This window comes from Syngnathus leptorhynchus, chromosome 8 (assembly GCF_054491065.1).
Source record: "Syngnathus leptorhynchus isolate UIUO chromosome 8, UIUO_Slep, whole genome shotgun sequence".
Classification (NCBI taxonomy): domain Eukaryota; kingdom Metazoa; phylum Chordata; class Actinopteri; order Syngnathiformes; family Syngnathidae; genus Syngnathus; species Syngnathus leptorhynchus.
The window spans coordinates 9,090,799-9,118,252 of record NC_141202.1 but is presented as its reverse complement, the minus strand read 5'-3'; the positions used below and the strand labels follow the sequence as shown (position 1 = coordinate 9,118,252).

Genomic DNA, 27,454 nt, shown 5'->3' with positions numbered 1-27,454 from the left:
AGAAGAAAAACAGATTTGAAATAAAGACCTTTGGAGGTATACGTGCTTTAAAAGCCCTCATCCTTGCAGACTCGTGAAGCTCTGAGAAGGCAAAGCACTAAATGAATTATTCAGGTCCTGGTTGGATGATCTCCTCTGGGACACTCACTCTCCTTGTGCAATAGAGCACCACTTGACGGTAAATGCTCACTGGGACAAACGGGAGGTCCTTTAAAAAAAAAAAATGTGCACTTAACTTACACTACAACCCCCTTCACTAACCCCTTGTCCTGACCTCAGCCAAGATCAATACACAGCAGGAGCTATATGTTGCCCAATACAACACAAGCATGGGGGAGGGAGGGGGGGGGGGGGTCTAAAAATATGCTATGTGTTTGCATTAAAATTCTCTGGCCAACCAATCAATTCAGGTAAGCGTGCAAATGAAGAAGCCTGAGAGAGTGGCTTGCACTAACTTTTAGAAAAAAAAAATGTAAAATATATTTATTAAGAGGCACCAGTAAGCATGTCATCACAGTCTTGGCAGAGAAACAGTCATGCTGACAGAGCATGAACTGTTATACATTAGTTTAGGCTGTTCTATTATGTAATGCTGCCATCTTCAGGTTGTCTTTAGTTAGCGAAATAAAATTAAAAAAACAATTGATTTAAAATGGCATCCATCATGGGCTGCACAGAATGACGTGTTTAGTGCAGTCGAGTTCGCAGATGAAAGGTTCTGGGTTTGAATTTCTAACCAAACCTTTAGGTCTCTTCTTGCATGTAAAAAAAAAAAAACATAGATGCTTTGTTAACTCAGAATGCTATTGTGTTCTTAACAGAGCATAATAATGATAACTGGTTGTGCAGGGTATAAATACTTGTGAGTGAAATTGTTTTAAACAAATGCAACTGTTCACACACTTTTTCAAAAGTGCACCTCTGTCTGAAATAAAAGTGAGCATAAGCAAGTAGGCAACACAGAAGTTACACTTGGCATTCAAATGTGTTCTGACACTGCTCCAAACATATCAAGTTTTAAAATGTATACATATTCCATTTGTTTCTTCTTTTTTTTATTTCTTAGTTTATTGTTAAAACATGCAAACTCCCAACAGAAAGGCCAGAGCGGAATCGACTCTCGTACCTCTGGACTTTGAGGGGGCGTGCTAACCATTGCCACACACAGGTGGGATATACTATTGTTTAAAAATAAATTAACTCAAAATATAATTGAGGAAAACGTGCTTCTTTTCCCACCAGATTTGAAAGGCTCTGCTTTCAGCATCAACCTTTGTTGGCCGTTGTTGGCTAGGTACTACAATTGAATGAAGTACCTGCAAATAATGTATGAAGATTAGGGTGGAATAATTACTGTGGGCTTGTTTCTAGTTGTGTAATAAGAAAACAATGCGAGTGTTTGTTGATCTTCAATGCAATGTAATGCACGTTTGTTAATGTAAATCAGATTTGTTTATTTATTCCTATTTGATAGAGTTGGTTCTGGCCGCTTACAATGACAGCACTTTGTGATAATGACATTCGTGACTTTGCAAATTTCAGCGTAGAAATGGGCTGCTTGGTGGTGATTTAGTCTGTGGCTGGATGGAATCGCTTGCATCTTTGCATGCATTCAAGACTTGGCAAAAGGCTGGTGGTTTGTCAAGGAATTTGAGAATGTTTGCAACTATTCCCATGAAATTTGGTGATGGATGGTCAGAGTCCTATAAGGCTGAGCTTTATAGCGTTGTCAGCTCCCTGATGTTTCTACAGTTTTATACTACTCAGCTACATAGCAGAACACCAGCTAAAGTCTTTTTTTTTTTTTGCGAAGACAGATATCTCAGATTCATCAATTATCATTTAATGTATCGTCTCGATGAATTTTCCTATCGCATTACATTATGTGGTTTCCAATTCTGTGGAATACATAAAAATTGTCAGAGGACATGGGGTTAGTTTGTGACTAACTATGCTGAATGTCAATCACCTTGACCTCTGTAGCCCCGGTGTAGCACCATCCCTGGACGTCCGCATTGTCGATGTTTTCATTTTTTCAATGTGTGATGTTAAAGATCCAGAATACAGATAGTTAAATCCTACTTGTTTATAGCAACAAAGAGGCAGACAATCATTATTTACTATAATTAGAAGTGAATGCATCGGCATAATGAAGGGAAACAAGGCCTTGTATGATGAATAACTGCATTAGCAGTTTGATACAAATTAAATTAAAGGAGCCCTGTGATAGCGACGCAGTGAGGTGATCAAGAGGTGAAGTGAGCTTCTCATTTGTTTCTACATCTCAATTAAGCTAAGGCGACGTTCTCCTAATTGAACACACCTCTCTGTTACCGCGACTTGGGCAAAACCACTGCCCCGGCCATCACAAACAGCCCATTAAACATCCTCTGTGTGGATGATCAGAAAGGCTGTGGGAGATATAATCTACATGGCTTCCCTGCAATGGTTGAGTGGTTTTACTGTAAGATTGATCTAACCGATCACCTCATTTCCTTTTTCATCTACCATTGCTGCCAAAACACTGAGTCTGTCTGAGAAAGCAATGTAAAGATGCCAAGTACAACACAGGAAAAAGATCTGCAGACGTTGTTCTTTGGTCTGGTTTGGACAGGCTGTGTTTGCCTGCTGAGAAATGGTGCAGGTAACTGGAATAACAGTAGAAAATTGGAAATGCCAATGTACAATAGAAAAAATTCGGACTCTCAAGTCGCACAACATTTCACGTTTGATCGCTGTCGTGGGTGACGTCACACAAGGCGACAGTCTATCTTCATAGGCGATGTTCAAGCATCATAAAATTCACAAGTCAGTCTGCATGTTTTTTGCTTAGGCTTCTTCCTCCATTTTAGACTAACTTATTGTTAATAACCTGACTGAACTGATCAAAGAGGCAGCATGCAATATGAAGTTTAGTATTATGCAAACAAAGAAAATGTTTGAGCAGAGATGACTAAACTAAGATTTCCTCATAGGCTAAATGACACACAACTTGGCAAAATACTTCATGCCCAATAAGATTTACAATACAAGGAGCTTTCCAACGATGCAGGATGCTCTCTGACTGAAAATATCCTGTTTGGATTAAGCAGTGGAGGGAGCAACCGAAAAATGAAGTCATGTCTCGGACTAGTTTGGCTTCAGTTCTTCCCCCTCAAAGTAATCAATTGAAGTGGAAAAGTTTTTTGGCTGTGCCATCCGCTGATAAATGGAGCCGTAGTTCATTACAAATGGATGTTTGGTAAGCTGTCTTGAAAGGTTGGACCCTTCAGACTTGTTACTCATTCCTAATTTCCTGCATTGTCTCATGTTTCACAAACACTCATGTAAGTCAAACGTTATTGGAATTGAAATGAAGGTAGGATAAAAGGGGAAAGAGGAATGAATTATTGCTAAAACACACCCCTGCCTTTAAATTGAATCGTTCAAGAGACATTATACATAGTAGACGCTACAAGGCTCCTTCTATACAAAACCTTGCTCTTTTCAAAAATGACAGTTGTCCTAGGTCTTGACTGTTTCTATGTGTGGTTCTTCACATGATAGGTATTTGAAAAGTATTATGTTTTGGTCCCACGCAAAAACATTGGAGATGAATTAACCTGTCATGCAGGTTGTGGTTATGTGGTCAAATTAGTTAACTGTTTCTTGGCGGGATGCACTGGCCTCCTGGAGTTTTGTCGCCAGTTGTCAGAGGACAAGAAGTCTTTGTACTCGGCCAATAAACGCTTAGTCGCTGAATAACAATATACTGTCCTATTTAGGTTTAGGTCTGCTGAAGTGATATCATGTTACTTAGAGGCAGCATGTCAACCACAGGCACTGTCAGGGGAACTCGGTTCTTTTCAACTTCACTGAAAACACATTTTAGTTCAAGAGCTAATATTTTGCTCATGCACCCAAATAAGGTAGCCAAAACATTACAGTTTGATGTAGCGAGATTGTCCACCACTGAAAATTACAACCACAATGTTAAACATATTTTTCAACCATTACTGGCTCTCCGTCACTATCAATTCAAATTGAGAATCATTTTAACAGGGTTGATCCTCCATTTTTCTCAGTTAATTGAGCAGACGTACATTATAATCTGTATGCCTAGTTTATTTGATGTTTTATGTTACAACGGAGATAAAAATCCATTTTAATTCCTATGTCAAACTAAATTTGGAACACAAACCTTTTTTTCTCCCCAAGTCAGCAGCTCTTAAAGGTGACACCAAAACCAATGCAGACCTAAATATAAAAGAAACACACACCCTTGCACATACATACACAAACACCCAGCTCCGTATTAGCATTGTATAGGTGTATTATTTCACCTTTGAGAAATTTGCTGATGGCAGCTGCTGGGTGAAGGTTTTGCTTACCTGAAAGGATTGGCTTACAGAGGAAGCAAGCAAATATCAATAGGGCAACTATGGTTGTGCTCTGCTCAAGGATAAAGAGATTATACATTGAAACTACTGGAAATTCGATAGAGCTTGACATTTAAATGCTGTCGCTTTATGCAAATCGCTGCATAAGTACCCTTAATATATTCAATAGGTTGAAGCAGAAAGGCTGCTTGTAATGGCTCAAAATGTCCATCGGTGCCAAATACAAGAGATTTTAGGATGCATTTAGACAACTATGAACATCTGACTGAAAGAGTGTAGGTGTTTAAACGGAATACTTAAAAAGTCAAGGCAATTTCCCATTTTATTTCTGCCAGTTAGTTCATACTTAGTATAAGTGGCTTGTATGTGGCACAGTTGCCTTTCAGAGTTTAACCTTTTTTTTTTTTCAGGGAAAATTTGGCTGAAAAATACCATTGAAGAAATGGCTATTCAGAACACCTAATTTCTTAATGAATTTCCAGGAAATTAATATGTCCACTACAATAACTGTAAAACTGGTTGTGACACATAGCATCACGTGGATCATATGTGGATCTTTGACTTCTATCACCTTAACTCTTTTTTCAATAGTAATTCCCATTTCATGTTTAATTGTTACTTTGCAATGGCCGGACACACCCAGAAAGTTTACAATTTTTCAAAATCTACTGTTACAAGAAAGAAAAACGCTTTACATTGTCAATATAGGGTGGAGTGTGTAGAATTTTGAGGAACATTTGATTTCATCAATTTGGGACTAAGGCTCAAATATGAAAATTGGAAATAAGATTTGCTTTAAATTTGTTTCACTTTATATAGAGCGTTTATTGTTTTTGTAGCCTGCTGTGGTACGAAACTGCTTTGTGGTATGAAACCTTTTTCCAATTTCAGTCATCATAGATACAATTAAATAATATGTAATAAAGTATAATGAAGCACTAAATGCAAAATATATTTGTGTATTTTCATGTTGCTAAAACTCATCATATTTCATACACAGGCATAAGATAGTGCCCAGTGAGTTTATGCTGTTACAGTATTGGGAATATAGGCTATGGTTGTTTACATACTGTTAATAGGCTGAATCTCCTTCATAGAGGCCGACCCATGTCTTTTAGAATGACTGTCATGAAATGAGTTCTACACAATCGAGAAAATTATGCTACAGTAGTTTAGCAGTTGTAGCAGAAGGCCACTTTTGGAATCCTAAGCACACATGACTCGAGGTTTGTCTTTGTATCGAATTAATGCAAATTAGAATGGATTTTATCGTGCATACATGATTTATGGGGCACACACATTCACACATGCACACTCAAAGTCATCTTATGGCATTCTTTATTTTCTGCTGGCACGCATGAATGCTACTATTTCAGCAGCATCTCAAGAAACAGAGAAGATGTGTGTACCATGTAATTACAATTTCTGCATCTGAAAATGTCATTAAATCAGTGAAAATTAAATGATTATTTCAATCTGAAAGGATGGGTGAGTAACATGTTCCTCATCTGAACCAAAGTATTTGTTTTACTTGAAATCATTATCTTATGATTGTGTTTTTACACAGAATATCACTGCCATCAACAACACTCAACACATTATTCTATTTTTATTTTACCAAATTGTATATGTAAGCTTACATATACTCAGCCGTTCCTTAAGTTGGTTAATATCACCATTCTAGTGTGGACAAGTGAAAAGATGACAGAGACAGATTCCGCTGAGGAAAAATACTTATTAGCTTCAAATGATACTTAGGCTGCCATATCAGCAGCATATAAAAATACAGTGCTGCAGCCTTGCAGTGATAAAAGGCTAAAGACAATGATGTATTATCCAGAAAGCAGAAACAGCTTGATTATAAAGTGAAGCTCACAAGATCAAGAGGAATGTGCACCGTGCATGACGGGACTACCCATTGCAGTCAAATTGCTGAGTCCAGTCAAAGCGACTTGGAGCTTTGGCTCAGATGCACAAAGCTGGGCTTACTAGCTCACCTCTGCAGTGCACCACAGAGGGACTGTCACTGAATATTACCATGCACACCACTGAGCAGAAGATTCCACAGAGTGAGTGGACCTCTTAGAAGCCCGACTCACCTCCACTCTAGGGACTCTGGCTACTTCCTGAAATATGTCTGCGTATGACTTTGCGGTTCAGAATCTTCACATTAAAAATGAATAGCCTTAATAGTAAATAGAAGCTCTCCCAGATTTCCAGTGGACCCAAAAAGGCATTCTAGTGTATGTTGATAAAGCTGTTAGCATGCTCCACTAATATTTTAAGATAGGGTTCAGTGTGTGTTGTTTATGATCAGTGTAATAGTTACTGTACACCATCAAAATACAAGCATCTGCTCTATAAGACTGTGCCATCCACTGGAATTAACCAACATATCTCTTCAGATTAACTAACGCCTCTTTTCTTTCCACTTATAAATACAAATATGTGGTAAAACAGTAGCTCTAAATATCTTTACTGTAACCTTGTTTGCATGGATTTCCCAATATTTGAACAACATCTGGCTGCTATACAGTAAATGAATGTCCTCAACCACTTTGAAGGAAATGCAGTATTTAACTAATGTGGAGTGTTTATTTGGAACATGGCTGCTCAGTAAACTCTGTCCATTGTCAGAAATAAGGATATAATAGGAGTCCATGTCTAGCCCTTAAAGTACTAATGTTCATTGTACAGTGGAGCCTCGGTTTTCGAACACAATCCGTTCCAGAAGTCTCTTCGAGAAGTGAATCATTCGAATTCCGAATCATGTTTTCCCATGACAAATGGTGGAAAAAAAATGTAATCCGTTCCAAGAAAACGTCATACTTTCATTTGCGCATTTTCACCGATCGCGCAACTGCAGCGCACCGCCGATCGCGCAACCGCACCGCGCTGGTTGCATTATTGCAACAGAGCGGCCGCTGAAATGTATAAAATATTTTCAAAGTCCTGATGTACTTTGCAAAATTTAAGTGGATCTCAGTGCGCAGGAAGTTTAATTTTGTCAGATCACGCAACTGCAGCGCACCGCTGAACGCGCAACCGTAGCGCGTCACCGAGCGCGCAACTGCACCGAGCTCGTCGCATTGTGACAGAGCGGTCGCTAAAAATTAGAAAATATTTTTAAAGTCGTGATGTACTTTCCAAAATTTAAGTGGACCTCCTGTGCGCAGGGAGCTTAATTTGGTCCAATCGCGCAACAACCCGTAGCGCGCCGGGCGCTCACTGTCGCATTGCGTTAGGAGCGTCTTTGTGTTTTAGGATGGCTTTATTGCTCCCACTTGCTTCCTTTGGAGGCAGAATTAGAGTTGATGCAATCCTCAGAGTAGCGAGAATGTGATAACGAACGGAGTCAGTTGGCATGCTGGTCCTCGGCTCATCTCGCGAGGTTCGACAACCGAATTTCGTCCGACATCCAAAGCAAACAAATCTCAAATTTTTTGTTCGAATACCGAATTGTTCGAGAACCGGTACGTTTGAAAACCGAGGCTCCACTGTACTCCATAAAGCTAAACTGTAAAAGAAAGATTGGCAAAGAAAATAAGGATTGGAATTGCAGTACCTTACTTGCAAGTCATTTTATCCCCCAATGATAGCAGTATTTAGTAATAGTAGATTTATATATCATTTTTTGGGAGAACATATAAAAACGCTCTTTGATTGAAAGCATGAAAATGGAAATATGCTGTTAGCGTCACTCTAAATTTGGCTCTGCAAGAACCTCTCCGCCATAGAATGAAGTGCCAAATATGAACAGTAAATCAGACGTATAATTTTTAGAGATCTGCACCTCTTTTAAAGTAAGACTGTGTGGTTTGTAAATAGTTTTTGTGTGCTGTTAGATTCAGCCGTATGTGAACAATGGCAACAATGTTTAAGACTTTATGTTTACACACATTCACAACGGATTTAAAATAAAAGCACCACAATGTTCTTAACGGTCTAATTGTTAGAACATCTGCATTGCTGTAGAAGCTATATAGAAGGTACAACTCAGCCTGGCATCTATTATCCATAACCCTGAAATTAAATTATTTATAAATCTAATTCAGAATTTGGTTCAGCTCAAAAAAAAGACATCTGCCTTTATTCTCGGAGGATGACAATATGTTCTGGAGGTGCTGATTTGTCACGTCATGTAGATGTCATTGTGAAGTATAACTCTTTTCATGCCCTTTCTAGAGACAGTTGCATGGTTCTGAACTAGAAAATGATAAATCAAACGGACTGAGTTGCAAAATATGAAAGTAATATATAAATGAATGCCATTCATTTGGACTAAATCATTGTGATTGGCCAGACATGGGATGGACTCCAAATTCAGCTGGCATAGGCTCTCCAGCTCTGCTCACACTTGACATATGAGGAATACAAGTGCCCTTTTTCCCGAAAGTGGACAGCGTAAACTAAAACAGTGCAGACTTGCATATCCAATGTGCACAAGTGAAGAAGTGATGACAATTTGTGTGAAGCTCATCGTTTGACTCGAAACTATACGTTGCTAGTTCAGACTTTCCACTATATCCTCCAGGGACAAGTGTGCAGAGGAGTGACTGGGACTGGATTTAGTTTTCAGGCTAATGGAGCCATAGAGTTTGGCGGAACGTTTAGAATAAGCAATGACTTTCCTTCTATACATCTCTCCTTTCCACATGGAGATCATAAGCAGAGTAGAAAGCACAACCCCTCCCAGAGTCAGCAAGCACAATCCTGCTATGACGCACCGGTCCAGGTGAGCTCCAATGCGTGCCCTCTCCAGTTCCATTCTCTCCATCTCCCTGGCCGAGACACTGTCCCTGTCCACGACCACATCCCGGGGCACAGCGTAGGAGATGATCACCAACGAGATGCCTGTCACCAAAAACGTGACTGCACTAATAAACCAGTAGTCCACTGAGGATGAGGCCTCCCCAAAGGAAAGCTCATCCTCAGACATGAAAGAAAATTCTGGTAGCGTCTCTGAGCATGGCTCGCAGTTGCGCCCGGTTCTATGAGAACTTTTACAGCTCGTCTCTGGGCTACCAATCGCCAGGTTGACATTCTCATCTATGTAGGTGAAAGATGTCTCCAATTCCTCGTCACAGCAGACGCGCACTTTCTCCTCCCCAAGAGGGCGCAGTTTGACCTCCGAGCGCCTCGAAGCTGAATGACACCGGTCATGGCAACTCCGGGCCGGGTTACAGCCGGCGTCCCCGAGGGAGCTTCCTCCTGTTGATTCACTCTGCTTGCGGACGTGCAGCACCGCGGAGAGGCGCTCAAGGACGGTGGGAGGATGCGGTTGCTTCTCACCATCCCTTGTTAAAGACAACGCCGGAGAAGCCATTTGCTCTCGCCGTCTGCCGGTTCCCTCTTCCTCCCTCTTCTGTAATGCTGCACAGCATCCCTAATGAGACAAGTCAAATGATGCATCTTAATCAAATAATAGTGATGAATAAATTATTGCGGGGTGTATTTCTGCGCAATTGCCGTATGCTTTATAGGGGACAAGTGCGAAAAACGCACAGACTTTAGTCGCACAACTGGGTAAAAGCCACTTTAAAGTTGATTAGAAAAATCCGTAGCCTCATCTTGAAAGACGCTTACGTTGGATGTCATGAGCCAAATGCCTTTGTATCCAATTAGGAAAAGGAATCTGTGTTCATCCTAAACCTAGATTAAACTATATTCAAATGATCTACTACAAGAACGCAAGTAGTAAACCCGGATCTAAAACGTAAACAGATGATAATCTGTACTTTATCTACAAAGGACAGATCTGAAATTGAAGAAGACATCTCATGGGATTTCCAAATACATCCATCAAGCATATCCTGCTTCCTAAAAGATACAGTTTCATTCGGAGACGTTGAGGGCAGGCTCTGCTGCATTTGCATGGAGCATTCACGCACAATCGTTTTCCACAACCATACATTCCCAAATCACATCTACCAATAAACCAACCGTGCTTCATTAGGATCCCTTTGGCTGCTGCACGCTGAAACACGCCATCGCAAGTAACTCCATGCCAAGGAAGGCAAATTTAGCCATAACGGTTGAGTACGCCTCAGATGCCGTCTCTCTGCTTGGAGCTGTGACGTCAGAGGTTGAATTGATTGGAGCGCTTGCTTAGCCCCGCCCTCACCAGAGCGTTCACTCCCCCGCGCCGCTGAGAGGAGCTGACCAAATCAGCACCAAATCAGTAGAAGGTACATTCACTCACTCAGAGGGAACGGACCCGCAATTGTCTATTGAATTCAAAATCAATGGAAAAAAATGGGTGTGTGAATCTGAGTTTAAAGTGTGATGAGAACGCTCATATAATTTAAAATAAAAACATAGAAAGTTGGACTGCATAATTAGAACAATATTAATCACATCACTAAAAAGGGGTTCTGTAGATCTATACATAATGTATGTAAGTGATAGTTATATTGTGTATGTCCGAAAGGTGAGAGGCCACTATGACCTGAACTGAAAATGACAAAAATATATACACAGCAAAATAGATATTCTCCAAATGTTAATCAAAATTAGTTGATTAATTGGTCAATACCTTGATGATCAGAATTGGACCAGATGTTGGCCGGTTCCACAAAGTCCACACCAGGTATAGAAACCAAAGAGCTTGACTACTGGAACATAAGCAAGACATAATTTTTTTACAGCTCTTATGTAATTATAGTGCCCCAGCTTGGATAATTTGATTAATATTCTATTCTATTAACATTCTATATTCTGGTCAACAAACTTGTCTCCGCACCTCTTATATTAAATGTATAATGTATCAAGCATACCTGAGTGTCCAAAGAGTAGAATTCTCTCAAGAAAGGTACCATAAAGCACCATTAAAATGCCTATTAAAATCTCATACATTATTTGAGTTAGAGATCAATAAAATTGACATTAAGTGCTTCAACCTCCAGAGATACACAACAATGAATGGAGTTATTTATTATTAAAAATCTAAGTGTTTACCCTCAAATGTGGTGACATAATAATTTGTAGAGTTTTTACATAACATTGTCATCATATCGGATAAAAACCAACCAATACTGTTATGCAAACAGCATTGTCAAATTGTGTGTATCATAGACCATCATGCACCATCTGTTGTCCCATGCTCTTAGAAGATTAGTGACCGTGTCATCCAGCCGTTTTTAATCTTGAGTTCTAATGGATCATGTGACCTGCAACTTCATACAAACCTTTAGGAGATTTAACCTGTGTATTCACCATTCTCAGAGCTCTTTACTCTGCTGTACATTTTAAAATCAGTATTTCTATCCCACTTTTAAATGCCAACTATTCACTTGCTAAATATTTTGCATTGAATTTTGGCTGACATTTTTCTCAAAATACTGAATAAGCAAATGAGGAAGAGAGAATGAGAGGAAATAGCTTGGGTAGTCAGACTATATGCTCCACAGTCACATTGCCTGCTTAGTCATAATGGTTTATGGTTTGTTTCGTTACATTAAAATGGAAGAGGTGCTGAGTCAGCTCAATAAATATTTTGCAAATATTGGAGCAACTTTGGCAATAAAAATATCTATACCTCGGGACTGAATCTATCAAAGTAACTACAAGCTCAATGTACCTATTGAGGAGAAAGATGTAACAAATACAACACCAAAACTTGTAATTGGGACATTTATTGATCTAATAACATTTGATACAGTAAATCATAAAATAATTACTAAACTCAAACAATATGAGAACCGATGGGTAGTTTTGAATCAGGTGATTAGCTATTTGGAGAGAAGCCAATAGTTTGTAATGATGGATGGATTTAAGTCCCGATGCATGGACATTGATATCCCACAGGGGTCAGTATTGGGTCGAATGGTATTTGACAGGGTCTCCAGGCAACTAGTTGGTCATTGTGGAAATCTCCATAGCGACTCCTCTGAGTAGGTGGTCCGCCTCAGATCTTGTCCTAGTCAGTCGGTGCAGGATTCAGACAACCAACTCCAATTCAGTCATGATTGGTCGGTGCAGGAGAGAGAGCAGAAGCGGCAGTCGGCTCGAACACCTGCAGACTATCTTATCTTTGCATTATATCCAAAAATTTGTAATGAAACCTTGATATGTTTAATCCCAAACTCTAAAGCATAGAAATAGAAAAAAGGAAGTGAATATTTGGCTGCATGAATGATTATAGACCCCTATATCCGTCTGCAACATTGCACCATCTTTCCTGTTGACATGGACACCAGCTTCCAAGAGATGCTGTGCTTGTCGTGTAAGAAAGACAAGTGCTCATCTTGTTTATACATTGGATTTATCGAGTACTTATCTACACATCAGATTTATTTACTTGCACAGAGAAATATTTGGGCCAAATTGTTCTCAGCTTCTGAAGCTACAGTATCTACTCCAATTACAAAGCATCTAGTTTAGAAAGAAAACTGTACGATTCCCATCTGAAATTCCAGTCAGTGACAAGAGTGAAAACAGAGATTATGTACTTTAACAAAGAAGTGGAAGAACACAACCAGCAAAACATCAACCTGGTCACTAGCTCACAATATTTTGAACTATTATTTAACCAAATTTAATTAAAGTGTGTTTTGTTTAAATGTTATAAAAGGGTTTTGCTTTTGTGGCACATGTATTGCATGGCACAACATTTTTATCTTTTATTCTTTTTTTTTTAAAAATTGAAATAATTATATAAATCTCAGGGGGCACGCGAACGCACTGCTTAGCACGTCTGCCTCACGGTGTGGGTTGAGGGTTAAATCCTGGCTCCGTCCTTTCTATGTGGAGTTTGCATGTTCTCCCCTTTACTGTGAGGGTTTCTTCCGGGTACTCCGGTTTGCATGCATGGTAGGCCGACTGACCATCTAAGTTTTCTGTACGTATGAGTGTGATTGGTTGTTGGTCTATATGTGCCCTGCGATTGGCTGGCAACCAGTTCAAGTTGTCCCTCGTCTACCGCCCAAAATCATCTGGGTCGGCTCCACCACGCCCACCACGCTTGTGAGGACAAGCACTTCAGAACATTGTCTGCCTCATTGAAAAAGCATGGCTCCATTGCATTTATTTATTCTTTTATTTCCAGGCCTACTTGTATAATAATAGGATAGTCATTCACCATTCACTCATTGTTGTCACTTGCAATGTGTGTGTCTACGAATTTTGAACCTATGGCTGCCTCTTGCTGGCATTCAGTCTTGTACCCCTTCAGTCATTTAGAGATAAAAGGTTTTAATCTTTTATAACTTCTAATTCCAGTATCATCATTATAGTCAATTTACTATGGCTATTAAAATCTCCACACAAGATGACTGTTCCCTGTACACATGGTAATTTGTCTCTTTAACCACATGATGGCAATGTTGGCTAATGTAGCAAATCCAGCATGTAGTGGAGACCTCTCACCTGCATTTCTGAATCAATGACTAGAGCGTTTGTCACAAGAGGGAATAGTAGTTTGTGTTGACATTTTGCTTGCACCTCTGTCCGTCTGTTGCAACGAAGTGTGCATGATTCAAAATGCATGCGCTTCAAAATGCATTCTATTATGCCATTAAAAAAAAAAAAAAACGCACAGTCCCTTTAAAGATTGACAACTATTGAACTTTCATGAGATGGAACTATGTTCACTCATGTTCAACAGGGAAAGCCTTTCGTCAGATTGATTGACGCACTACATTTCCTCAGTAAAGTAATTGATTTATTGACAAGTAATTGATTGTCTTTTGATTTTCTTGATTCTTAAAATCTTATGACTCAGCCACTTAACTACTTTTTTGGGAGGTCATTTTAATTGACCATTTATTTTCCTTTTCTACTCCTTATCTGCCACACACATTGCTCATCCTCAGTCCCCAGCCTATTAACTTTGTAATCTTTGCTAGAACAGCTCGAGATACCTCAAGCCACAGCCAAGCAAAGAAGATGCAAGGAATCAGGGTAGCGCTTGGCGATCCACCAGACCTCCCATTCCTTTTCCAAACTCCCACTTGCGTTGTGTTTCCATGTTCTCATGCTTGCTAATTTTGCGAATATTGTGAATTGAAACCTCCTATGGGGGTTCTTGGTAGACCCTTTCACAGATGCTTCTTGGTAAAACCGTTTGAGTTGGGTTCAAGGGAGAACCATCGTAAATGGTTCTAACAGGAACCCATATGGCTTCTCATACAAGCTCAAGAACCTCTAGTTCTTGTCAGCATCTTTACATACAAAAGTCTATTTTGAATATTTCATGACGAAAACAAATGGTACATTTGGATTGGTCTGTTTTTCTTTTTCCTACTCTCGTTCAGTCAAGTAATGTGGTTGCATCAATTGCTTTGTAAAGGGAGTGTGTGTGGGATCTTACATCCATTTGGCTTTAAAACAAATACTTATTCATTGACCCTATTCATCATGTGTTTGAATAATGCAAAGGGAGGGATCCAACAGCATTATTTTGGGACAGACAGGCGTGTGTGCGTGACCGTGTGCATTAATGTGTCTATTTGTGTATGTATGTCATTGATTGATCAATTGATTGATGACTGATTGCAATTGACTGCAGATTTTTCTGCTCACACTGCAGTCAAATTAGCACATACATAGCTTTTAGGATGGAGGATAGTTGTATCAAAGGGTTTCTTATTCATGATTCATTCAGTTTCTCTATCGTATTTTTGTGGATCATTTCCGCATACGGAATAGTTTCCGTTTATCTTATCTGTATTAAAATGTATTTGTGATGTAACTGCTTTTCATGTCAAAGTTTATAGGTTGAGCCATATAGGTTATTTATCCATCTATATATTCCACATATTTAAAAAATTGGTTTCTTTTGAGACTTTATATTAGAAGCCATTATTTTGTGTCAGTATAAATCTCTGCAGTAGTTATATTATTTTGTTTGAGTGAATAGTAACATGGCATATTAATGAATGGTGTGTTTGTCATTTGGAGCGTTGACACAAGAAGACCTCGGCAACCCAAATGGCGAGCTGGCAACCTACTGCTGCAACAATGTTGCATATGTGATGTGTGTCAGCGCAAAGTATTTTTACAATCTAGCAGAAGTTTGACAGCTAGGAGATAAATGACCTCAGATCCAATACGTATACATATGGTACTTTTCACATGTAAGTAATAGACTGTGAAAGGAAGCATTGCTTTACCGCTGCTTGTCCAAACCTGATACTTTTTTTTTTTTTGAATGGAAACAGCTTCTTTTGGATAATTGATTACAAAAGTCAACACATTTTTACTGTTATTCTATTATTTAAATTAATGTTACTTTTAAACAGCGAGACTAGTAATACATTTACAAGAAATGGATAGTTTTAGCCCGAAGGAATGATTCAATCCCCAGACTTTTGTTTCCCTATCGAGTATGTTTTGGGATCCTGTTTTGACACAAATATGCAAACGATTAAACATGGATCTTATATCTTTTATTGAGTCAAATATTTTAAAGTGATGTTGGTATTTAATGGCCAGGAGAAACATGGTGAGGAGGCAGAAACGTTATCAATCGAGCTGTGATCATTTTGTGAACCTTCACACTGACATACTCTCACTCGTTCAATAGTCCATGTGCAAGTGACAGTAGTGCTGCTAGGTGATCAAGTCAAGTGTAAATGTTTTTGTTCACCTCCATGATTGCTTCTTTACTGGAGCTATTGGTCTTGGTAACCAATGCTGCATCCATATCAAATCAGAATCGTACATCTTGACTTCTTTTATCTTCAATAGTTGATTCACTTTTTATTTCAGTCAGACAATTAGGTTCTTTTTTTTTTTTTTTTTTACCTCTACTACTTTGTGTTGGCAGATAATTTACCAAGAAAATCTTGCTGATCAGGGTCTATTTTATGAACCGATGTGCTCTGTTTAACACCCATTCACAGTCAATACTGATGCATCCATAATTTTGGGTATGTGCGTCAGTCTAAGTCAAAATGCTATGTTTTTTTTGGACCAGTCCAGCGCTGAATGCATGCTAATCATTCTGATGTTCCAGATCTTCAGTTAAAGAACATTTACTGCACTTTTTAGGATACTTTTTCCTATCCCCAAGTTTAACAGTCACTCAACCAAAGTCTGTCAGGTTTGATAGGTTTTTATGTTACTCACAGTAAGTGCATGAGGTTTGGTTATTTTATGATGACAGACTGCTCAGCAGAATCAAAAGTTGGATGACTTCAAATTGCATTTCTCAACCTATCCAATGCATGTCTTTTCTGTCATTGTGGCTCATAGCGAAGTTACAAGTGTGAATCATGACAGCATTTAGGATGAAGTGTTTTTCAGCATTCATTGACAGTGGATCAGTGAAGAGAGGCGTAATCTGTTGTGAACGAAATAGTAGATCATATGGAGGTGCTGTATGTGGAGTTTTGATTAAAAAAAAAAATCAATACACGTTGAGGCACAGGCGGTAGGGTGCTAACTGGACGGGCGGGATGACGTGGCTGTTCGATTGCATTGTGACTTGTGAGCCTGAATCACGCTGATGTCTAGATCTAATATCTCATATTTGCTGCAGAGATTGTTTAGGCTTTCATGAGGGTTTTTCTTGAAATGCCATGCCATGGTAATACGCTGTTTTACAAGAAAACAAGCCTAATTTTGAGGGTCTTAGCATGCAACTTTGTACACACATAATATGGAAAATTATCAATATTTCATCAGTTTATTTGGTGGTTTTAAAGCAACAGCTCAGGAGTGCTACGTACACATTTTCAACCAAGCAGCCGTGGTTGTATGTTTTGCTGAAGAAAAACTTGCATGCCTAAAAGTTGGACGTAACATCCCAAGACCTACAAAAATGTTTCTTGGTGCCAGATGTCAAGCCTAACAGAAACCCTGCCTTTTCTTTCAAATTTTTTTTTGTATCTGATTGTGATTGGGGGTGTTCAAGATGACAAAAAGACCAAAGGTTTTTATGTAATCAAATACTGTTGCCGTAGCGGTGCACTCCCCAAAAAATGATGCTGATTTTCAAATTTTGTGACATTTTTGGTCATTTACATTTTATAGAGTCTTATGGGCTAGGTTTTAATCTTATGTACTTCATAAAAAAAATGAAGGCACTTTATAAACTGCTTCAAGTCTATATTCTCTATAGTCTCTCTTCATATTCTGCTCGGTCCAGCCTATAGTAGTTTATATCATTTCATGTCATGAAATATCACTAGCCTTAACTCACAATTTGTCCAGAAATATAATTCTGTAGTTAGCAGTCATGCATTGGGTGCATCCCATTCCAATCGTGTCACTTGCCCGCAGGTTGTCCGTGGTGTTACCAGGGTGCACAGAAAGAGGCTGCCTTTGCCTCCCCTCTCACTCACGGGTGTGAGCGGACGAAACAGAAGCTCGCCACTCTTAACTTCAATCTACACGCGAGGCTGACTCTTTTTTGCAACCACGAGGAAATATAAAAGAAATAGATCATGGAAAAGATAGGACGTTTCAATTTTTTGAAGGTGGTATTAATTTTCGGGACAATTACAAATGCATTAATTTTTTAAGTTGGATTTTTAATGATCAGGACTTGCAAATTATTCCACTGCAGATTTAGACTTGTTGAGTGCATTTTTATTTTTGTTCTTTGGCAAGAAGCCCATAATGGACAACTTGACCACAGACAACGTGACAGCGGGGAATGACACGTCTTCGTCGCAGAATAATCAAACCTTGGGTGTGTGGTGCGACTATGCGCTTGAATACAAGGCAGTCAGTGTGTTTTTGGTGTCCCTTATTTGCGGAGTAGGCATGGTGGGCAACGTAATGGTCATCCTGGTGGTGCTGACCACCAAACACATGCGAACTCCCACTAACTGCTATCTGGTGAGTCTGGCTGCAGCCGACTTGATGGTGCTTACTGCTGCCGGGCTGCCAAACATCACCGACGCCCTGCACGGACATTGGGTGTATGGATACGCAGGTTGCCTGGGGATCACTTATTTCCAATATTTGGGAATTAACGCATCCTCTTGTTCCATCACAGCATTCACGGTGGAGCGATACATCGCGATCTGTCATCCCATTAAAGCCCAGTTCCTATGTACTTTATCCCGGGCTAAGAAGATCATCATGCTGGTGTGGGCGCTCACGTCAATGTATTGCATCATGTGGCTCTTTTTGTCAGACACCCAAACTTTGGTATATGACAACGTTGAGCTCATCAGCTGCGCCTACAAAGTATCCAGGAGTCAATATCTGCCCATTTACTTCATAGACTTTGCAGTATTTTACGTGCTGCCCCTAATGCTGGCTACAGTTCTGTATGGACTTATCGCCAGGATACTTTTACTCAATCCGTTGCCTGCGGATCCTAAGGACAGCACCAGCAAGTGGAGGAGAGGAACCAGTAAAGGGGAAGGAAGGATCACCAGTGCAAGCACCTCCAGCAGCAGCACTGCTGCATCCCGCAGACAGGTGAAAACAAAATACAGATATACATATCAAATACATATACATATATATGTATATTTTAGATATATTATAGATATAAGTAAATACTGTACATACTGACAGCAAATGAATGTATGGTATGAATGTAAATTTCTCTCATGGTGAGATGACCTGCACAGAAAAGCTCAACTAATTAAATAAAGGCAAGCAAACACAAAAGGGCGAATGCACCACCAACTCCCCTAAGCTTTGTAAGCCCCATGACAACTTCACAAATATTGAACAATTCCTCTGAATTATAGTAGGATCGTTTTCTGTTTATGAAAAAACACCCATTAGTCTGTGTATATTTGCTTCAGACTGTGCTAAAATAAAAACATTGAAGGCATAGCTGCAACATGCATGTTTGACATGCATTTTGCAATATGTTTGTTCATCAGATGGAGGGAAGGAGTCTTACTGCAATAACAAAGTGGGTGTGGTATTTTAGGATGTCCTTACTCTATTGACCAATTTAATCGCTTAACGCCAACACAAACATGATTTCACTCCACAATTGGTGTGGTTGGTGGATATTGTTTGACAAATGCACAGCTAAACTGCACAAGCTCATGTGTTTGGGTTGGTCAGCATTAACCAAAGCACTGGGAGGAAAGGGAGGAAATTATGGATATTCCGCTGGATTAGCAAAAGGTCAAGAAAGGATTTGCGAGTAGGTATTGTTCACAGATGACACTGAAAATATCACAATGCACTTCATGCAGATGTTATCAGTCGGTCACCATGGAGATTAATCATCTGAATAATGATTTGCTGATAATCAGCAGCTTGTTTGGCTATCATAGACAGTGAAAACGTCAATCTCATTGAAAATAACATACAATAATACATACATAACAATTAATTAGTTGAAAGGGTACAAGAAAATAAAAAAATAGATTAAGAGATAACTACAAATTATATTAAAGCAATACTGTGTGTCAGGGATGTCAAGAAATAAAACTGTCAAGCAAGCGTCACCAACCTTTACAAATTAAAAGCCACTTCATGGGCTCTGATAATGCAAAGGTTTCATGTACACCACTGAAATGAATTTGCTAAAATAATTATGGGGTAAATACGCTGGTTTGGTCATGCACTTAACTGACCTTTGAGCAAGCCTATATCAATGAAGTTGTATGTTTATTGCTTTGACCCCCTCTAATGATAGCAAAACAGTTTAATTTATGTCATTTCTGGGTGTGAATGTTATTATGCAAATAATGTTTGGCTCGTTTGGATTCAGTCCTAATAGGCTCATAATGAGGTCATTATTCTGTAGCTCATCCTCATCGTGGGTGTCCAATCCAGCCTCAGCTCTTTATTAAGTGTACCTGTTGGTCACGCTGCAATCGTATTGGACAATCCACAAAATAGGATTCATTATAGTAATAGAACCATATAGTAATGCAATTCCAGCACACCACAGGGAAATGAAAATAAAAAGTAAATTATTATAGACTCTCCAAATCCAATTTTCTCTGATGGCAGAACTCTTGGGAATGTAAATGCAACCACTTGCAGCTGATGTTTGCCCCTACTTGCTCCAGTCCTTAGCAATCAATGCAAGAACAAGAAGACATCTTCCATATATTTGGTGTAACAACTAACAGTGTGTTTATTTTTCAGGGTAATATCCTGATAAACTGTCATTAAAAACCTTTCACACAGAGAAAAATTGAAAACAAAATAAAAAATGCTTAATGCATACTATACTATGTGTTGTTGTTTTTAATAGGTAACCAAAATGCTGGCTGTGGTCGTGATCCTGTTCGCCTTACTTTGGATGCCCTACCGGACCTTAGTAGTGGTAAACTCCTTCTTGGACAAGGCCTACCTGGACAATTGGTTCTTGCTCTTCTGTCGCCTCTGCATCTACTTGAACAGTGCCATCAACCCGATCATCTACAACGTCATGTCTCAGAAGTTCCGCACTGCCTTTAAAAAGCTGTGTCACTGCAGGCCTCAGCACAAAGAGAAACCTAATTCATGCAGCGTGGCGCTCACTTACAGTGTCATCAAGGATACATCTAATGGACAAAGTCCTGACCACTTCACTACAGAAATGGAAGAGCTAAACACACCAAGTGACCACTTAGTGCTCACTGGACTTCCGCCAATTGCCAATCAGATGTTGTTTGAGGAGCACTCCCTACTGGAGAAAGGTGCTCAAACCTAGAAATCGACACATTGGCAACAAACACAGTTGGCAAATTAATTTATATACGTATGTGATTTGATTGCATTAATATGTAAGTGTCCACTGTTTGAGTTAAAATAACAAGATGCACAAATTCATCATCATTGTTTTTAATAATTCATATCACTTTATTACAGATAGAAAATGTTACTTTTCCTGCACACACAACAATGTAAATCAACATAACTGCTTGCATTATTTTCTTCTTGACTGACTGAACCATGCTAAGGTAATTACCCCCAAAACATCACTACAGTGAACCCACACTATTTTCAGTGGAAAGGGATCAAGCCTTGCAGCTCATTTCAACTTGGCTTAAAACGCCACAGGATGACAACAAAACAATATTTTGCATTAGACGAGGCTTTGGCCTGAACACAAAAACAGCAAATGAATGCTCTTTTTTTGTGAATAAAAAAGGGTAGTTTCCTGAAAAAATCTACTAACAGGGTAATGTGCAAATACTGAAATATGTGTGTGTGTGTGTGTCTCCACGTGTGTCTTTAAAAATACACAAATCTGAATATATAAAAAATATATATACAAACAACTACTGTTATGACACCGATGTTTCTTAAAGGTGTAAATAATGCAGTATAAAAATGCCCAATATGAAAAAACATTACTAAAACCTTTATTCTAGAACATCATAAATATACATCATAAATATATATGAATGGTACATGGGCCACCAAAACTGGACTCTGGCCATCACTCAAAAAAGCTTATCGTCAGACCCTGTATTGGCATCCTCTCTGTCCTCAAACTGTTTAAGCAAACTGTGGAAAATATCAGACTGTGTAAATATTAGACTCAGCAAAAAGGAACATGATGATTGGTCTACCATCATGAAATCACTTTGCTTATTTCGAGTGACCCCCAGACAAAGCCTGAATTCAAATGAAAGCAAATGTGCAGCTCTATTTTTTTTTGTCTCACATGAACCAAATAAAAGAAAATGCACTGTAATGAAACATAACTTTTGTGTAGGAAGCACCTGTAAAAAAATGGGCAAGAATCTCATACAAAAAGCACAACGCATAGACATGTTTCATGTTACTTGAGTGAAATAAAAAAAAAAAAGGAATAATTCACAATGCTAACAAATTCTTTAAAGAATAAAAAAGGACTGCACTTTGTTTCACAAGGCCTTCTCATTGTTCTGGTGTTTCCTTTCTTTAGACACATTGTTTTGATTGTGTCGGTCTAAATATTTGCATGTCGTAAAACGGAAACTTAGGGTTCAACTTTACATAGAAATTCCAACTATCCTTTTGTGACAACATGGAAAAGGCAGTAAATGAAAATGAGAGAAAATATAGTTATGTCACCCTTTGGTGCAGACAGAGCTGCTGTCACATGATACATTGAGATAACAGTTGTGGGAGTATTTCAAACACATTGCAGAGGCCAGCACTTCTTCGTGAAATACATGCACAGCAAACCAAGGACTGGATATGTAAATAGATCTTGACAAAGTGCCACACGAAAGTAAAGCGGTCGCAGCCTTTACTCGATATATACTGCATAGTTTGCTGTGCTCCATCAGAAGCACTCAAGACAGAATGAATGCTGTGTGTTCTGAAGATAAAGTGATGTTTTGTTCTTAGTGCATACTGTAAAGGTACTTCAAATTTAGTTGTGGAATTAATTCAGTATTGTGTTATTCAAACATGAGCGACTGAGTGCATTTTTGGGAAAATAATAGCTTGAACCGTTCTGCTAGTGTCGTTTCATGCCAGTCGGTGGACGCTGATTATCTACAAAGTGGAAGGGGTGCAAGGCCAAAACTGCATTGTTGGAGCCTTCGGTATAAAGTAACTCTCAACTTCTGCACTTGTATGAATGTTTCCCTGTTTTCTGTCAAATCTGCTCTTTTGGATATGTCTTGTGATGCACATTTTTCAGCATGAGCCTATTTTGTCAGATTGCTATAAAGATTTTGGTCTCGAAATAGCTTCTTGTGCTCTTGCTATTTGATTAAATGTCTTTATTGTTTCTTGTATTGTTGAGAATATAATAAACAAAGACAACGACAATTATACCTTGTGAGAATTGATCTACAATTTGGTTCCCAACAAATTGCACCTCTCCAATTCTTCCATTGCGAGCAAATGCTGAATGGGGCTTCATCCTAGATACTGCCATCAATCACACTGATAACTTCACTTTGAGCCACAATGACACAAAGGAAAAAAATCAGATAGGTTGAGAAATTCAATTTGAAGTCATTCTGCATGCGATGCTGCTGAGCAATCTATTACCACTTACAAAATGCAAAAATGCGTGAAAATGGAAAAATATGTTTTTGTTATTGTTGTTTTAAATATGGTTTTTATATGGTAATTATAACACAACCATTGTCATGCTGTAAAAATAGATGTAGTTGTAAATATATTAAAAATACCGAATTTAAGAATGACGCCAAATAGCAAAATTGCGTCATAGCCGGTGACACAGCACAGGTGAGTTGCAAACAGGTATGTGAGTGATGAGCCATGGGGGTTGGACTGAAGCAATGCCTGCATGTTTAATTTGCAAAGAGAAGTCAAATAATAAGAAGTGGAATTAGGAGCGACATTCTCATCGAAAGCATGCTAAATTTGCTGCCGATCACCCTTTTGCAACTGAGAGGAAACGTGCAATTGCAGTGCTGGTGGAGAAATTGAAGGACCGAAAAACCAGTTTCAAGAAGTGGATTGCATCTGCAAACTCTACTGCTGCAAGTTTAGTGCGGAAAACCATTCGCCGATGGCGAGTACATGAAGGATTCATCATGAAAATATCAGAGTGCCTATTTTCGGACCTCAAAAACAAAACCGTGATCATTCAGAAAATTCAAGACATGCCTCTCCGCACAAACAATATCACCGATCAGCAGATCAAGGATATCAATTCAGCTCCAGCTTTCTCAATTGCCTGTGATGGATGAGTCGTGTGACGTGACCAATATCGAACAGACAGGTCTGCTATGCAGGTACGTGAACTCTAATGAGCTGCAAGAAGAAATGATCAAATTGATACCACTATTTTTTTTGATTATTTTAATAGGAGGTATACAACTTATGTATTGACCGTCTATGTTACCCCTTATAATAGGCTTTTAGATTTTTTTTTTTTTGGGGCAAATATGGCTTTGTGAATATTTTGGGTTGCCGAACCCTGACCTAGTTAGTCATCAGTTTATTGTGTCGCTAATACTGTATATAATATGAGATCTTAATATGTACATTTATTTGGGTTGACATTTGTGCGACAAAAATGAGTTTGACACTCCTGGTCTAGATTTTTAACTCTATGCGTGTCTATAGGGCTGGTATGTTGCATAGGGTCATGGAACTGAGACACAATAACCTTATTTATAATAGTAACATCAAGTTGCCTCACTAAAATCTTTCAATCTCTGATATTAACACTAGTGCATTTTCATCCTTGTCTGTTTTGACAGGTTTGTGCACACAGTAGTCAATATCGGTTATAGACCACATTTGTGGTTAAAAAAACACATCCATATTGTATGATTGTCCATCAAATGAGTCAAAGTAAACCTGGATGATGCGTGAAAGCATCAAATGAAGCACGAGAAACCCTGAGTGACAAGAGGAAAATTAAACCGTGGCGACTAATGTTTCCATTACCTCAGCCAATCGAGAATTGTACTGAAAGGGAAACTAGCATGAAAGAAGCCATGTAATCGCAGTTTGTTTCTTCAGTGGCCCAGCAAATCTCTCACAGGAGTGTTGGATGCATGAACAATGCCTGTGGTCAATAAGGCAAAAGAATAAAAATCCTGGAATAATCTTTATAAGTGTGTGAGTGCTGAGGTAGTTACTTGTTTTGGTGGCTAGAGAGGAAAAATGCTTCATTTCAAGCTCTTCAATATAAAGTGATGATGGCGCATATCGATGACTTGATTGCTATTCTGACGTTCTTAGTGTTGTGAGGGGGTACAATAATGCTGGTTAACAGCAAATTATAATCAGAGATGTGCTTATGATTTTTGCTGCTGATTAAAAAAAAAATCTCTAGCATAGAACATTAGGTTTTTAAGATAGTTTCATTTTTTCTTGTTACATTTGACCTATTGAAAACTTTCACAAAGCAAATTTGACCATGTGTTATTATCATTCTGAAAATCTGATGTGAGGGATAAAAAAATAATGGATTCTAAATCAGTGCAAAAAAATCAATTGGATCTCTGCTTTAAAAAAAACACTAACATTTTAAATTCATTGAAAAGAAAAGCTGTTTTCAGTGCAAAAAAAATGTGTTGACTAACGACAAGCAAGGATAAAGCAGTGCTACCTTTCATGGTCTACTCCTTAGATGTGAAAAGTATCATATACATGTGTATTGGATCTCAGGTCATTGATCTCCTCGCTGTCAGACTGCTGCTGGATTGTAAAAGCCAAGCACCAAATACCTGCACCTCATAAGTGTGACATTGTTGCAACAGTAATCTACGAGCTAGTGGTTGGATTGGCCAATTTAATTTTTAGAGGTGTCAAACGCAGGTCCAGAAAGTAAAAATCCTACTACACAGGTGCTTCGAATCATTTGGTTTGTTCGCCTGTCCGTTGCTTGGACGCTCATGTGGCAGGGTTTCACTTTTTACTTTTTTTTTTCGTACTTACTGCCTCCGCTTCAGTGCAATTCGGTACATATCCATATCTAATGATGATAAGCAATTTTAGATTAATACAGAAATAAAGTTAAAATTACACATCTTCATTAAAATGTGAACTCAAGTGATCTGGTCGGAGCCATCAAACTCCAGGTGGAAAAACATAAATTAGGAGAAAGAGCATCTGGCATCTAAACTAATGTAATGGAAAGAACAAACATTGTTGCTTTTAGAACAGCTAAACAAATTCACTGCAGCTGCATAGATCTCTTAAAAAAATATTTTTGCAGTGTTTGAAGATTAGCTTCTACAAAAAAATCTCAAATAAATGAATCCCCGAGCTTAATTTTTAGAGGTGAAATAAGACAAGAATACAACAATTATTGCAATTCAAGGGCTCAACCAATGCATCATTGCTCTGCTTCTGATTTTAGATTCCCTCTGGAATTGCCTATCAGCTGTGAAGGATTTTTTTTTTACCATTGGGAGCACCACTTGCAAGCAAAAAACAGCTAATTGGCTTTTATGACACAAAGGGTATTCGATGCCATAGCAACCAAAACTTTTAAATAAACTACACTCTCAAACAGAAAACTTTACAGGGATGTGTGCTTTTTTTGCACATGTAAATATTGTACTATGTATAAGTTTTTATATGTATGTATGCAGTACAGAAAATGGTTGGATGGATGCCGTCTGTCCCCATCTTTAGATCGCTGACAATGTTTCTGCCAGCAAAAGCTTTTATGCTCTCATCCCTGAAGGAATAATTATTATTTGTTCCATCACTTCACGAAAATGTTACATTTTTGGGGGCTTATCTCTTTTGTTTTGAGCAAACACTAGTCTGACCATCATATTGTTTTTGTCAATGCACCTTCTGGTGAGACCTCTGTCCCCATCTTTAGATCGCTGACAATGTTTCTGACTTCTCCAGCAATTGTTTACGTTGATCTCCAGGCTTGAATAGTAAATCTCAAATCTTGTGAAAAAAAATATTTCAAAAGCTTTTTGCGTTCTACTGCCATTACTGCATGTCACATCTATTGGGAAATGAGCATCAGTATATTTTCTAAAGGTTTTCACATTTAATATGACGGATAATACAGACACATCTACTCATGATTATATTTGCTCTTTCATTTGTATCAATGCTTTCATATGAACATGTTTTTCCATTTGTGTGGTGGATAAACGTCCAGGCTTGAGCAAAAGGGGACTAAATACAATGCGTGACAGAATACATTAATGGAGGGATGGTCATGCTCAGAGGCTCTCTTGTTGCTCAGAAGCAAGCCATATTCAGCCTGAGCTGTCATAGTACAGGTGATACTGACCTTTTTTTTTTTTTTTTTTTTACGGCATCTGTCAAGGCGTATGAGAGCAAGTCCATCTGAAAACAGAAATACGTTTGTTGTTTTGTTGTTATTGCTCACGAACATTACATCACTTTAAACTTACTTTGTTGTAGTACCTTTTGTTGTAGTTTTCTCTGATTTAGAATTGCACTGATAACCCCTGATTACTCTAATATTCTAACCCCTTTTGCTGGCAAAATCTGACAATGCAATCATAGTTAACCCAGCATTCAATGGCTGCCTCAGTGACAGTTAAGCTATTTAATAAACTCTTGAGTGATGAAAATGGTTGTTTTGGCACATTCTGTGAGCACTCTGCAATTTTTTTGATTCAGCCCAAAAGTGCCACCATAAACATAAGAGCCCAGGCAGATCTCATTTCAACAGAGAAATAAAATCCTACCACTTGTCGTGAAAAATATTCCTTAAACACTCACGTTGCAGCTGGAAGCCACTCATATTTGCTTGTTGAATTCCCATATTGTGGAAACCAATACAATTT

General features: G+C 38.7%; 2 protein-coding genes across 2 annotated transcripts; one reads left to right on the top strand and one right to left on the bottom strand.

Moving 5' to 3' along the window:
* Positions 1–8,883: 8,883 nt before the first annotated feature.
* On the bottom strand, positions 8,884–10,419 carry tmem74 (transmembrane protein 74). The gene is made up of 2 exons (XM_085919061.1): positions 10,323–10,419; positions 8,884–9,765 (listed from the first exon to the last, which is right to left on the bottom strand). Exon 2 carries the CDS (start codon positions 9,703–9,705, stop codon positions 8,884–8,886), a length of 822 nt encoding a protein of 273 aa, XP_085775187.1. The 5' UTR covers positions 9,706–9,765; positions 10,323–10,419.
* Positions 10,420–17,942: 7,523 nt separating this feature from the next.
* Positions 17,943–21,384, top strand: LOC147052296 (thyrotropin-releasing hormone receptor-like). The gene is made up of 2 exons (XM_085918792.1): positions 17,943–18,755; positions 20,509–21,384. Exons 1-2 carry the CDS (start codon positions 17,943–17,945, stop codon positions 20,947–20,949), a joined length of 1,254 nt encoding a protein of 417 aa, XP_085774918.1. The 3' UTR covers positions 20,950–21,384.
* The last annotated feature ends 6,070 nt before the right edge of the window (positions 21,385–27,454 follow it).

Excerpts from the sequence above, each read along its gene's own strand:
- tmem74 (XM_085919061.1), bottom strand. The coding sequence starts at position 9,705 with ATGGCTTCTCCGGCGTTGTCTTTAACAAGGGATGGTGAGAAGCAACCG.
- LOC147052296 (XM_085918792.1), top strand. The coding sequence starts at position 17,943 with ATGGACAACTTGACCACAGACAACGTGACAGCGGGGAATGACACGTCT. Across the intron at positions 18,756-20,508 it reads CTGCTGCATCCCGCAGACAG|GTAACCAAAATGCTGGCTGT; the intron begins GTGAAAACAAAA and ends TGTTTTTAATAG.